The sequence below is a fragment of the Delphinapterus leucas genome, chromosome 3, assembly GCF_059928025.1.
Source record: "Delphinapterus leucas isolate spDelLeu-1000000601 "Yukka" chromosome 3, BTC_Dleu_Yukka2, whole genome shotgun sequence".
Lineage (NCBI taxonomy): Eukaryota > Metazoa > Chordata > Mammalia > Artiodactyla > Monodontidae > Delphinapterus > Delphinapterus leucas.
In genome coordinates, this window is record NC_143131.1 from 50,627,196 (window position 1) to 50,640,407 (window position 13,212).

The 13,212-nt window shown below is 36.7% G+C and overlaps 1 protein-coding gene and 1 pseudogene across 4 annotated transcripts in view; both read left to right on the forward strand.

Annotated features, from left to right (window-relative positions):
* Positions 1–13,212, forward strand: part of KIF2A (kinesin family member 2A) — a 70,649-nt gene that overhangs the window by 34,857 nt on the left and 22,580 nt on the right. For 2 of the 3 annotated variants that reach the window (XM_022596781.2, XM_022596798.2), the window contains exons 3-8: positions 101–220; positions 7,770–7,824; positions 8,809–8,931; positions 9,497–9,597; positions 11,366–11,461; positions 13,118–13,172. In XM_022596781.2, the coding sequence (XP_022452489.1) occupies positions 101–220; positions 7,770–7,824; positions 8,809–8,931; positions 9,497–9,597; positions 11,366–11,461; positions 13,118–13,172 (550 nt within the window). The remainder of the gene's footprint in view (positions 1–100; positions 221–7,769; positions 7,825–8,808; positions 8,932–9,496; positions 9,598–11,365; positions 11,462–13,117; positions 13,173–13,212) is intronic. The other variant, XM_022596807.2, reaches the window with a different exon arrangement.
* On the forward strand, positions 110–7,763 carry LOC111186342 (poly(A) polymerase alpha-like; annotated as a pseudogene). The gene is made up of 4 exons (XR_016392653.1): positions 110–220; positions 920–4,058; positions 4,283–5,192; positions 5,522–7,763. The product of XR_016392653.1 is annotated as a poly(A) polymerase alpha-like (transcript).

Sequence of the window (13,212 nt, forward strand, 5' to 3'; positions counted from 1 at the left end):
TGAAATTGTTTAACATTTATTCTCTGTGTATAAATTTATTTGAAAATGAAAGGTTAATTGTCCAAATTCACTCTCAAAATATATGCATTTTATCAAACAGATTGACCTGGAGAGCATCTTTTCACTTAACCCTGACCTTGTACCAGATGAAGAAATTGAGCCCAGTCCAGAGACACCTCCACCTCCAGCATCCTCAGCCAAAGTAAACAAAATTGTAAAGGTTAGTGATGCAAATTCAGAGCAGGGTGTGTGTGTATTTTGGTTTGAAATGGGACTGTGAAGAGTATGTTTAAGTATTTGTTTGCTTTTTTAGTAAAACAATTGTTTCTGCCATCTACATGCGTGTATATACACACATACTTTCAAGGATCGAACAGTTGTCTAATTCACAATTATGACGATCATTAGGTAAGATCCTAGAAATTCCATGCCTGATTAGGATTTTTCCTAAGACTAATTGTTTCTTAGGAGACATGGGTCGAAACCATTTGCTTGCTAATAATATTTGTTGAGTGAATACATATGACTTTGATAAAAAAAAAAAAAAGAGTTTCTTATTCATAGTAAATTCCCATTTTAGTAGTCTTTTGAAATAGTAATTCTGCTATTTACATTTATTAAAAAAATGGGAAATGACAGATTGTAGTGTAACTATTTCTGTATTATCTGTGAAGAATAATTTATTTATAAATTTTAAAACCATGCTATGCCCCCCAACAGTTTTATCTTCACAAAAATAAAAGGCATGTGATTTTTATTATTTTAAAAGATAATTCCTCTTCCTCTCTATTGAAATGTCTCTGTGTTAAAACTTTGTATCAGAATACAACTCTTTAAATCAGATAGTCCCTCGCAGTTGTTAAATCTGCAATTCTTTGTGTTCAAAATTCTTACTACATGGACTTCCCTGGTGGCACAGTGGTTAAGAATTCGCCTGCCAATGCAGGGGACATGGGTTCGAGCCCTGGCCTGCGAAGATCCCACATGCTGCGGGGCAACTAAGCCCTTGCACCACAACTCCTGAGTTTGCGCTCTAGAGCCCGAGAGCCACAACTACTGAATCCACATGCCACTACTGAAGCCCGCGCACCTAGAGCTTGTGCTCTGAAACAAGAGAAGCCACCGCAATGAGAAGCCCACGCACCACAACGAAGAGTAACCCCCACTTGCTGCAACTAGAGAAAGCCCGGGTGCAGCAACGAAGACTCAATGCAGCCAAAAATAAATAAAATAAATTAATCAAAAGTTCTTACTACATTGTTGATTTTATCTTCTACAAAGATTAATATGACATGACTTTAGCCCTATAGGAACTCACTGTCTTGCAGGGAAGACATACATAAGCATCCACATATAATATGATATAAACTCAACAATATCAACAAAACATTGTGCTTTTTAAACCATGTATATGACCATAAGACAGATTTTCAATTTATATAAATTCAACATATTGAGAGTCACTACTTACAGGTCATTAGTTAGTTACCCCTTGTTAGTGGACTGTTTTTCATACTTGGCTTCACAACCTTGAATGATCATCATAGTTTATCCTTCTTGGAATAAGCAACTTTTGGTGTGCATTAGAATCACCTGGAAATTTTTTAGAATATATTGATTCCTAGACCCACTCGCAGAGATTCAGTTTTATTTTATCTAAAGGGTGGCCCTGGGATTTCCCTGGTGGCTCAGTGGTTAAGAATCCACCTGCCAATGCAGGGGACACGGGTTCGAGCCCTGATCCGGGAAGATCCCACATGCTGTGGAGCAGCTAAGCCCATGCACCACAACTACTGAGCCTACGCTCTAGAGCCCATGAACCACAACTACTGAAGCCCGTGTTGCTAGAGCCTATGCTGTACAACAAGAGAAGCCACCACAATGAGAAGCCCTGCAGCGAAGAGTAGCCCCCACTCTCTGCAGCTAGAGAAAGCCCACCCGTGCACAGCAATGAAGGCCCAATGCAGCCATAAAATAGATAGATAGATAGATAGATAGATCGATAGATAGTTAAAAAAAAAAAAAGGGTGGCCCTAGCATCAATATCCTTTTAGCAGTACCCATCTGATTTGAACGTGCAGTTAGCATTGAGACCCACTGCATTATTTGATATCTTTTTTTAGGTGAATAAAATAAAGTCTTGGTAAATAAATAATAGGACCAAAAACTTGCTGCCCTATCTATGCAATGTTGAAGTCTTTGAAAGTCTAATGAAACCTTTTAGTAAAAACCGACAGTGTGCATTTCATAGTATTTTGATGTTTCAGTTTGACAATGGGCTGTAAGTTGTCTAAAACTAGTATTTTGTTATTTACCCCTGACATCCAGAGATGAAGTGTATTACATGATTTTGGCAGGATAGCATGATGATTAAAAAACACACACTTTAATGAAATTACTTAATCCTTCTTTGCTTCACTTTCCTCATCTGTGAAACCAGAATAGCAATAATAATGATGTCACAGGGTTGTTGTGAAGATTAAGTGGATTAATACATATAAGGTCCTTAGAACAGTGCCTGGCTCGTTTTCATTCCTGAATATTTTGGGGCAGTGGTGGGATACTCATATAAAAAAAACTTGAATATTGATGACATTAGTGATAGTTTATCAGAAGATAATTTTAGTTTTTTGTCATTTATTTTTTCCCTTTTTTTCATTTAGTTTTATATTATTGTATGTCTACCCACTTATGTTTAATTAAAGGAAGCTGAGGCCATGTTAGGATGAAGGGGAAGGAGGAGAAGTGCTTAAACATCCCCCCACCCCCCAACCCCGCCTCAGTGGATCTTGCCCAGGATGGCAGCGGTTTCAGGGGGGTGGGGGGGGAGCGACTGGGCGTTGCCACCTCAGGAGACATGCCAGTTCCAGTTACAACGCAGGGATCACCGCAAACACAGCCGCCACAGAAGCACTGTGGCATTACCTCTCCCATCAGCTTAGCAGTCCCCAAGGAGACTGACTCCCTACTTACACAGAAACTGTTTGAGACTCTGAAGCCCTCTAGCGTTTTTGAAGAGGAAGAGGAGCTTTCTTTTTGAAGAGGAAGAGGACTTTAATTTTGGGAAAATTAAATAACCTGGTAAAAGAGTGGATATGAGAAATCAGTGAAAGCAAGACACTTCCACGATCTGTAGTTGAAAAGGTTGGTGGAAAAATTTTTACATTTGGATCTTATAGATTAGGAGTACATACAGAAGGTGCCGATATTGATGCATTGTGTGTTGCACCAAGACATGTTGATCGAAGTGACTTTTTCACCTCATTCTGTAAGTTGAAATTACAGGAAGAAGTACAAGATACAAGAGCTGTTGAAGAGGCACTTGTACCAGTTATCAAACTGTGTTTTGATGGGATAGAGATTGATATTTTGTTTGCAAGATTATCACTGCAGACTATTCCAGAAGACTTGGACTTAAGAGATGACAGTCTGCTTAAAAATTTAGATATAAGATGCATAGGAAGTCTTAACGGTTGCAGGGTAACCGATGAAATTTTGCATCTAGTACCAAACATTGACAACTTCAGGTTAACCCTGAGAGCTATCAAACTGTGGGCCAAATGCCACAACATCTATTCCAATATATTAGGTTTCCTCGGTGGTGTTTCCTGGGCTATGCTAGTAGCAAGAACTTGCCAGCTTTATCCAAATGCAATAGCATCAACTCTTGTACATAAATTTTTCTTGATATTTTCTAAATGGGAATGGCCAAATCCAGTCCTATTGAAACAGCCTGAAGAATGCAGTCTTAATTTGCCTATATGGGACGCAAGGGTAAATCCCAGTGATAGGTACCATCTTCTGCCTATAATTACACCACCATACCCACAACAGAACTCCACGTACAATGTATGCGTTTCAACACGGATGGTCATGGTTGAGGAATTTAAACAAGGTCTTGCTATCACAGATTAAATATTGCTGAGTAAGGCAGAGCGGTCTAAACTTTTTGAAGCTCCAACTTCTTTCAAAAGAACAAGCATTATATTGTACTTTAGCAAGTGCACCAACTGAAAAACAATGCCTAAAATGGGTGGGCTTGGTGGAATCAAAAATCCAAATCCTGGGCTTCCCTGGTGGCTCAGTGGTTGAGAGTCCACCTGCCGATGCAGGGGACACGGGTTCGTGCCCCGGTCCAGGAAGATCCCACATGCCACGGAGCTGCTAGGCCCGTGAGCCATGGCCGCTGAGCCTGCGCGTCCGGATCCTGTGCTCCGCAATGGGAGAGGCCACAACAGTGAGAGGGCCGCGTACCGCAAAAAAAAAAAAAAAAAAAAAATATGAATCCTGGTTGGAAGTTTGGAGAAGAATGAATTTATTACACTGGCTCATGTGAATCCCCAGTCACTTCCAGCACCCAAAGAAAATCCTGACAAGGAAGAATTTCGCACAACGTGGGTGATTGGGTTAGTGTTTTAAAAAAACAGAAAACTATGAAAATCTCAGTGTTGGTCTCACCTACGATATTCAGTCTTTATAGGCAAGCAATAAACAGCAAGATGTTTGAGGTGGACATGAAAATTGCTGCAATGCATGTAAGAAGAAAGCAACTCCATCAACTACTGCCTAATCATGTGCTTCAGAAAAAGAAAAAGTGTTCAACAAAAGGTGTCAGGTTGACACCTCTGAATGACAGCAGCCTCGACTTGTCTATGGACAGTGATAACAGCATGTCTGTGTCTTCACCTCCCAGTGCTATGAAGACCAGTCCATTGAACAGTTCTGGCAGTTCTCAGGGCAGAAACAGTCCTGCTCCAGCTGTAACAGCAGCATCTATGACCAACATACAGGCTACTGAAGTTTCTGTGCCACAGGTAAATTCCCGTGAAAGCTCAGGGGGTACATCAAGTGAAAGCATTCCTCAGGCTGCCACACAACCAGCCATTTCTTCACCACCAAAGCCTACGGTCTCCAGAGTTGTTTCTTCAACACATCTGATAAACCCACCACCAAGACCTTCAGAAAATGCAGCAACAAAGACACCTAATCCTATAGTAGGAGTCAAAAGGACATTCTCACCTCATAAAGAAGAGAGTCCCAAGAAAACCAAAACAGAAGAGGATGAGACAAGTGAAGATGCTGTCTTGCTTTGAGTGGGCATGATAAAACAGAAACAAAGGAGAAACTTGATACAGAGACGAGTACAACTCAATCAGAAACCATTCAGATTGGGCTTCCCTGGTGGCGCAGTGGTTAAGAATCTGCCTGCCAATGCAGGGGACACCGATTCGAGCCCTGGTCTGGGAAGATCCCACATGCGCAGAGCAACTAAGCCCGTGCGCCACAACTACTGAGCCTGCGCTGTAGAGCCCACGAGCCGCAACTACTAAAGCCTGTGCACCTAGAGCCCGTGCTCCGCAACAAGAGAAGCCACCGCAGTGAGAAGCCCATGCACTGCAATGAAGAGTAGCCCCCGCTCACTGCAACTAGAGAGAGCCTGTGCACAGCAACAAAGACCCAACGCAGCCAAAAATAAAAAATAAATTTATTTAAAAAAAAAAAAAGGAAACCATTCAGACAGCGGCTTCTCTGTTGGCCTCTCAGAAAACATCCAGTACAGACCTTTCTGATAGCCCTGCTCTCCCTGCAAATCCTATTCCTGTTATCAGGAATTCAATAAAACTGAGATTGAATCGGTAAAAACAACCTCAGGGGTCCATAAACAATATCTGCCAACTCAACCTGTTGTCTTCAAATGCTAAGAAAGGAGAATGGAGGGTACCAGACTAGACACGACTGAAAATGGATTTAGGTTTTTTTGTGACCTCCCTTACTGGGCTAATCAGCACTTGATGGGAAGTCCAGGCTAGTGTGTGAAGCCAGGAGCACTGTGATTATTGTGTTAGCAACAGTTGCATTAACTATTTCAAAAAATCACTGCCTTTAAAAAAAAAAACCTCAAGCTGTATTTGTATTCATAATTGACATGTGGACTGGGTTTATGTTTGCGGCATTGTTTGGAAAATTTGCAATACAAGCTGGTATAAGAATTCCTTATTCCGATGATGCACTTTTATGTATTTTTTTTTATTAGAAAGTAGAACTAATTTTAGATTTTCAGCTTGACAGATTTTCATTTTTTCCTGAAGAATTTCCTTTACCATTAGTTTCCAAATTGGATGCCATTGTGCAGTGGTGTACTGTTGTACTTCAGAGAAGGGATAAGAGTACATCTAGTTCAGTCCCTATGAGGTAGCTGTAACCTTTAAAAATGAAATGTCAGCTCTAGGGTATATATTTGACATTGAAAGAATAATTAGGAGATACTTCGTTTTGATGGGGTCATGATTAAGAAATGCTATATTGGTTTTGTTTATAGAATTGTTTAGAGTGCATCCAAATCAGCGATCAGCCAGCGAATATTTTTCTTTGAGCTTGTTAAAGCTCCACATTCTTTTGCCTTCAGTATCTTGTCTTTGAAACAAAGGTTTTGCTCCCTCCCCGTTCTTTTTCTTTTCCCCTTTTTGCTTGTATGCATAAGGTAGGACTTCTTTCATAAAAAAACGAAATGCCAGTATTTTCTTAAGCCATGATGTGAAAGCAGTGACCCTGTGGCCACATGGCACAGAACACTAACTTTTGGTCCCATGGCTGAAATTTTAGGGTGACTAAAAATAATGCCTGTGAAACATGATATCTATCTTGGATGGCCATTTGATCTCTAAATATGAGGAATTTTGTACGCTCCACAAAACTCCTGTCTATAGTAAAGTTGATTTTCAATTTTAAACATGTGGGCAAAAAGGCATTTTCTCCAAGAATTTTAAACAAATTTTGATTTTTAAATGGTTGACTAAAATTTGTCAGTAAATTTTACATGTAGAAACGTTTAAAAATCATTTCTAGCAAGCACTTGACATCTAGTCAGCTCTCTACTCCTTTTTTCATTTTGTTTTATCCTATCAATAAATAATTCCACATAAGTAAGCAGCAGTGCATTCATCTTTACAGAATATGAGGGATGCCAGATGTTGATAAGCTTAGTTATTCTTTCTTAATCGGGACAAAGCAAACCCAACAGATTTTTCTGATGAGCATGTTTTATGAATCCTCTATTGTGTTCCATTCTATCACACGTACATTTTTCATGTTAAACTGTAATTACTTAAACTCTTCCCCTATCCTTCTAAATTAACTTTCCAAAGTTGGAGTGTAGTCTTTTCCCCCTTAGACTATGCATTAATTGAGGCTTTCTTTTCACCATACTTTATAATGTCTAGTATACAGTACTTCTACGTCCCACATCTTTGCTCTGCACAGTCACCTTGCCCTTCCTCCTACCATCTAAGAAGAAAAGATGGTCAGACTAACAGGTGAAGTCTACAAGGTGTCTGTGTGTTCTGTGTAGCTTCAGAGTTAGATTGAAATTGCCAGGTACAGATTTAGTCTTGTCATTTTGTTCACACATTGGGGAAGAAGAATTCAGTTTATTAAACATTTCATGTAACCGCACCCAAGTTTTGCCAAGCTGGGAACTTGGACGTTTTCTGTGTAGTGACTTTTTAATTCTAGTTTTCATAACCTGGAGATCAGACTGTTGGTTTCGCATGATGTACGTAGTGTCTCATGACTAGGGTTTGCTTTGTTTTATAGTATCTGTACTCCTTGTATTTTTCAAGAGCTGTTTTGTGAGCAGATGAGGTATTTCTCCATTGAAACCACAATAAAGAAAAACAGCAAAAAATAAATAAATAAAGGAAGCTGATTATGATAGACATATATATGAGGAGTAAAGAGAGAAAGTAAAATGAACATTTTCTTTTCTATAGAATCGACGGACTGTGGCTTCTATTAAGAATGATCCTCCTCCAAGAGATAATAGAGGTAAAAATTTACCTATTAATTTTGCCTGTTGCCCTGACAAGGTAAATCAAAAGTAAATATTACCCTTGACGTTATTATTCATTTAAACTTTACATGGCTAATTTTAAGATTGATATCGTATTGATTTCCCAACACAATAATGTCAGTGATATAAAAAAATGATTTATAAAGGTATGTGATGAATGTGAAACTCCATGATATATGCCATTTTGAGGCATCTTACTTACCCAATAATTTTTCAGATTTGAGGAGAGTATTATGAGAAAGAAAGGAATGGGGTAGTAGTTAATTGATTTCACAAGGGTAAGTTTAGTCATTGTGATATTTTTACATTATTTTCTGGCTAACAAACTTTCAAAAAATGTCATGGGTAACTTTGAAGACAAGTCGAACAGGTATCAATTGCAGTTAATTTCAGGTCTCTCATATGTTTTCAACTAGGTGATATAAAGCACAGTTCATTTCTTTTCTACTATTCAGCAGTTCAGAATGGTCCTTTCTCATAGTGATGTTTCCTCTGTATGTATGGATGCTGAGGCAGGACAGGTGTAGGTATTAGAGGAAAGGTTGGAGGTAGAGGGAAAGTCCTGCACTTTCAGCACTATTCTTTGAGTCTTGTGAAAATTTATATTCCTTTGTAAAATGTGATATTTATATTTAACTTAATATTGCTTTTTCCACTTTTGTAACATCCACAGTGGGAAATTCTCTGTTGAGGATTTGCGTATTTGACAAGCAAAGAGTGGGATTTAGAACAAAAGGAGGGTTGCAGGATTTTTATGTTTTTACTTGCTGTATTTCTGAATTGTGTAAGTTTTTCAAAATGAGAATGCGTATAAAATCTGTATTTTGCACACTTACTTTTTAAAAATTATTATTTAAAATCAAGCTTGGCTTGGTTTTTTATAAATTATTCAGATTGAGTTTTATTTATTGAACAGAATTGATTATTACATATATTTTGAAATTTTGTTTCACTTTCAGTGGTTGGTTCTGCACGCGCGCGGCCTAGTCAGCTTCCTGAACAGTCTTCCTCTGCACAACAGAATGGTAGTGTTTCAGATATATCTCCAGTTCAAGCTGCAAAAAAGGAATTTGGACCCCCTTGTATGTAAATCATGTATCAAGGATTCAGTCATTTTAGGCATACATGTATTTTCTCTTGGTCAACTTTATAAGTCCCCAAATTACAAACTTAATTGCATATTTTATTTTTACCATTGTGGAAAATTTTTTTTGTTGTTAGTTTAGTCTGTTAATTGGGTTTTTAAATGTATATTTTGGAGGAAATAATTTATAAATATAAAACTATAACAATGTTTCAGTTGCTTTGAATTTAAAATTATGGCCAGATAATTTTGACAGATGTTATAAAAGAAATTCTTATGCTTCTTGATCCTTTCCAATTCAAAGATCTTTGATTCTAAACCAAGAGATGACATGTATCAATATGTTAGAGACATTTTTCATGACTCTTATTTGTATATTGTCCTGTTCCTAGCTTTGTTAAAGCAGCTCATAAGTAAAGTTCACATATTTGTCATAGGCATGTTTTGTCACTGTGTACCTTTTTTTGGTGTGTGTGGTAAAATTTCATACATAAAATTTTTGTGTATAAGTATGGTACTCTAAAAAGAAAACTAGGCTTCTACAGCTCATCTGTTTCTTCCAGCACGTAGAAAATCTAATTGTGTGAAAGAAGTAGAGAAATTGCAAGAAAAACGGGAAAAAAGGAGACTACAACAGCAAGAACTTAGAGAAAAAAGAGCCCAGGTTTGTAACAGAAACATATTTTGTTTATGCACCAACCAAAGATTAGACTGTGTCAGTGAAAGTGATCGGCTTATGAAAAAATAATTGAGGCATTCATTTAAAGATTTCAATATAGTTCCTTAAATTGATATTGAGGAATAATATAAACTCTTGGGGAAATAAGTTATCGTAACAGATTTTTTACTAAATAAACTTTTCAAGTTTTAGTGGGTATGTGTTAGTCCTAAAGCTTGTTCCATTTTGAATAGTAAGCCATTGTGTTAGAGAATTCTAATAGATGTATAACATTGAGAATAATAGGATTTTGGCTTTTTAAAAGGACTAAAAATACATTCAGAAAAACATCAAGTTAAGGTATATGGTTATACTATCCATTTTATTGTTTTTCCATGGTTAATAAGTTCAGCATATCACAATGAAAGGGTGGAAATTCGTTGTGTGTTGATTTATACTAGATGTTGAGAGTATCTCTGATGTGCCCCTCTTCTCACATTTCCTTTAGATAGTAGCAAAACTTTACTAGCAACAGAAAAGTTGCTTAGAAGACTGGTCTTTTATCTCTCTACAGGTCTTCACATATTAGAAATTATGCTATTGTACAAATAATTCCTCCATTGTGCTTGCATTGTATCTATTATATTCTCAGAACTTGTTTCCTGTAATAAAATACCAGGATTGTTTCCTTATTTAGGAGTATGTTCAAATGCCCTTAATCATAAAGATGTTGTGTTGTGGAATTGTGGAATCAGTATAATATTCAACCTGAATAAATCAACTTATACCTGAAAGTGACCTGAGAATGACCAGTTGGGTTTTGAAATGAATAATACTTGTATCTACTGATACTTAGTACAGATGCCACCTGGTGTTTCCTGTGGGTACTTCATAATATTTTTACATCTCTTTGTGACCTCTTCTTTACATTCTGCTTCTCAGTTGACATAGTTGGTGTTATTTCCCAAAAGGTTAATTGACAGTATGTTACATTAACAGTTTTGAAATTTAGTTGTACTCAAAGCAAGTCTGCATATAGTATATGGGAAAAAGAACCTGACCTAAAATGTTTAACAATTTATACTCATAGCTAGGAGAGGCTGTTAACTGTTGCTATTTGTATCTTAATCTGAATTTTCTCAGTTGTGAAGCAAAATAGTAAATTGCAGTTAGCATGCAGTAGTTTGAATTTTAAAGATTTAAAAAATTATCTTGGCTTTTGATCCCTTTAAATTCTATGTCCTGTTGATTTGGGGCTGTATTATACCATGCCTTAGTTTTTTTTTAGAGAGTCATTAATAATAGGAAATGAACATAAATGAATCCATAGTTCTACTTTGCTGAAACACTGAATTAGGAATTGGGAAGAAGAATCTGATTAAATGCATTTTTCTAAGAATTTCGGCTTTTCTAGAGTTCTTTATTGATGTTTAGGATGAACACTGTTTTTGTTTTGCTCAGTTTTCTAGGAGAATTAAGGTATACGTATAACATATTTGAAATAGGTCAAAGGTGGTTTTAATAAGGAGTATTTTGTTTGTTGTTAACAGAAGGCATGTAGACTAACAGAATTGTGTTTTTTAATATGAAAGTGATTCCTAGGCATACTATTAATCTTGAACTCTGAAGCTATATCACATCTCAGGTTTGAGTTTGGGCTTGGCTGTTATAAATGACACAACCTATTTAATTTTCAAACCATATATAACATAAACGCAACAAATACTACATTATTGTAATTATAATAAATGATGAATTCTCTGTATTCTTACAGGATGTTGATGCTACAAACCCAAATTATGAAATTATGTGTATGATCAGAGACTTTAGAGGAAGTTTGGATTATAGACCATTAACAACAGCAGATCCTGTAAGATTCTTTATTAACAGTTGCTCTGGAACTTTTTATGCTGTAAATAAAAACATGTTTGATACCCCCTAAGTTAATACTGTATTTAGTTCTGTAATTTTTTCTCTCTTTATGGGTGCTCCTTCTCCTTCTCTATTTTAAGAAGATCAAGAAACCGTTGGGAATTCCCTGGCGGTCCAGTGGTTAGGACTCTGAGCTCTTACTGCCAAAGGCCCGGGTTCAGTCGCTGGTCTGGGAACTAAGATCTCACAAGCCACGTGATGCATCCAAAAAAAAAAGAAAGAAAGAAAGAAAGAAACCACTCACACTTACCCTTATTTTCTCATTATTTCCCATAATTTGATACGTTAGACATGCATCTCACAAAGATAATCCACTTCAAAGCAAGCCTCTGTGTCCTTGGTAGGACAGAGCAACAGTCAAGGATGATGTCAGAACACCCACTTTCCTTTCTGACCATCACTTATACTTTTATCTCAATTCCAAGTTTGTTTCCTCTTGGGTTGGGCTGTAGATCCCACCATCATTCCAACTTACTACTAATTTATTTTAAAATAAATGTTACTCTGGCTTTTAACAATAAGTGATGGCTGTTGAGGACTGCTGTAAACCAGAAATCTAGTGCTTGAAGAATGTTCTGTCTTATGCACCTCCTTTCCTATTGAAGAATGGGAATTTATTGAACAGGGAATACTTTTGTGAGTAATTTGTATTTATGAAAAAAAATCCATCTGACCTAGTGTATACAGAATGAATTGGGTACACAAAATACATATAATACACCTGTGTTAAGGCAGGTGTATTATATATGATTTAATAGAGTAGTTCACAACATTTGCATCTCATATATTTTACTCCTTGCTACCCTTTCATTTGTTTAACCTACATCTGAGCTCATACTTTATGATAGTGACTGGAAAACTTTTTCTGAAAAGGGCCTGATATTTTTGGGTTTGAACCATATGGTCTTTGTTACAACTACTCAATTCTGCCTTTGTAGTATGAAAAGCAGCCATAGACAATACATAAATGAATAGGTATGGCTGTTTCAGTAAAACTTTACAAAAGTGGGTAGTGGCTTGGATTAGGCTTTCAGGCCGTACTTTGCCAATTCCTGCTTTATACTAAATATCATTAGAAGGCAAGTATTGGGAACATTAATTTTATGAAAAAATTTAATGTCTAAGAATTGGCATATTATAAAATTGTTCAAATTATTTTGGCCAATAATCTTCTGAGAACTGTTTCTTGTCTACAGCTAGTTATCTTTGCCTATAATTTTCCCTATAATCAATCTGAAAATATGCCACTCGGTAGGAAATTTTACTTTTGTCGTATACAGCACATCTTGAAGTGAATAAGGTAGTTTCTTAACGTGAACCTATTGCTACTAAGAGTGGTGGTGTCCTCTACAAAGTTATTTCCTAGTGGTTTACCAAATGACAAGCGAGTTTCCATTATACTTAGAATTTTTGAAATAATTGTGTCTGATGGCTATTAAAATTTCTTCAAGCTAATTTGTTTTTTAAGCTTACTTATCCTATTTATGCTATGCATAAATTTCTAAAACCTCGGGAGGAAATATTACTTTTTAATTAACTTTTCAGTGTTTTATATACCACTGATAATCACTGGAAAAAAATATTTTATTTCTAGATTGATGAACATAGGATATGTGTTTGTGTAAGAAAACGACCACTCAATAAAAAAGGTATGCTTATTGAGTTCTAATCAAGGGTTCATTTTTGTAC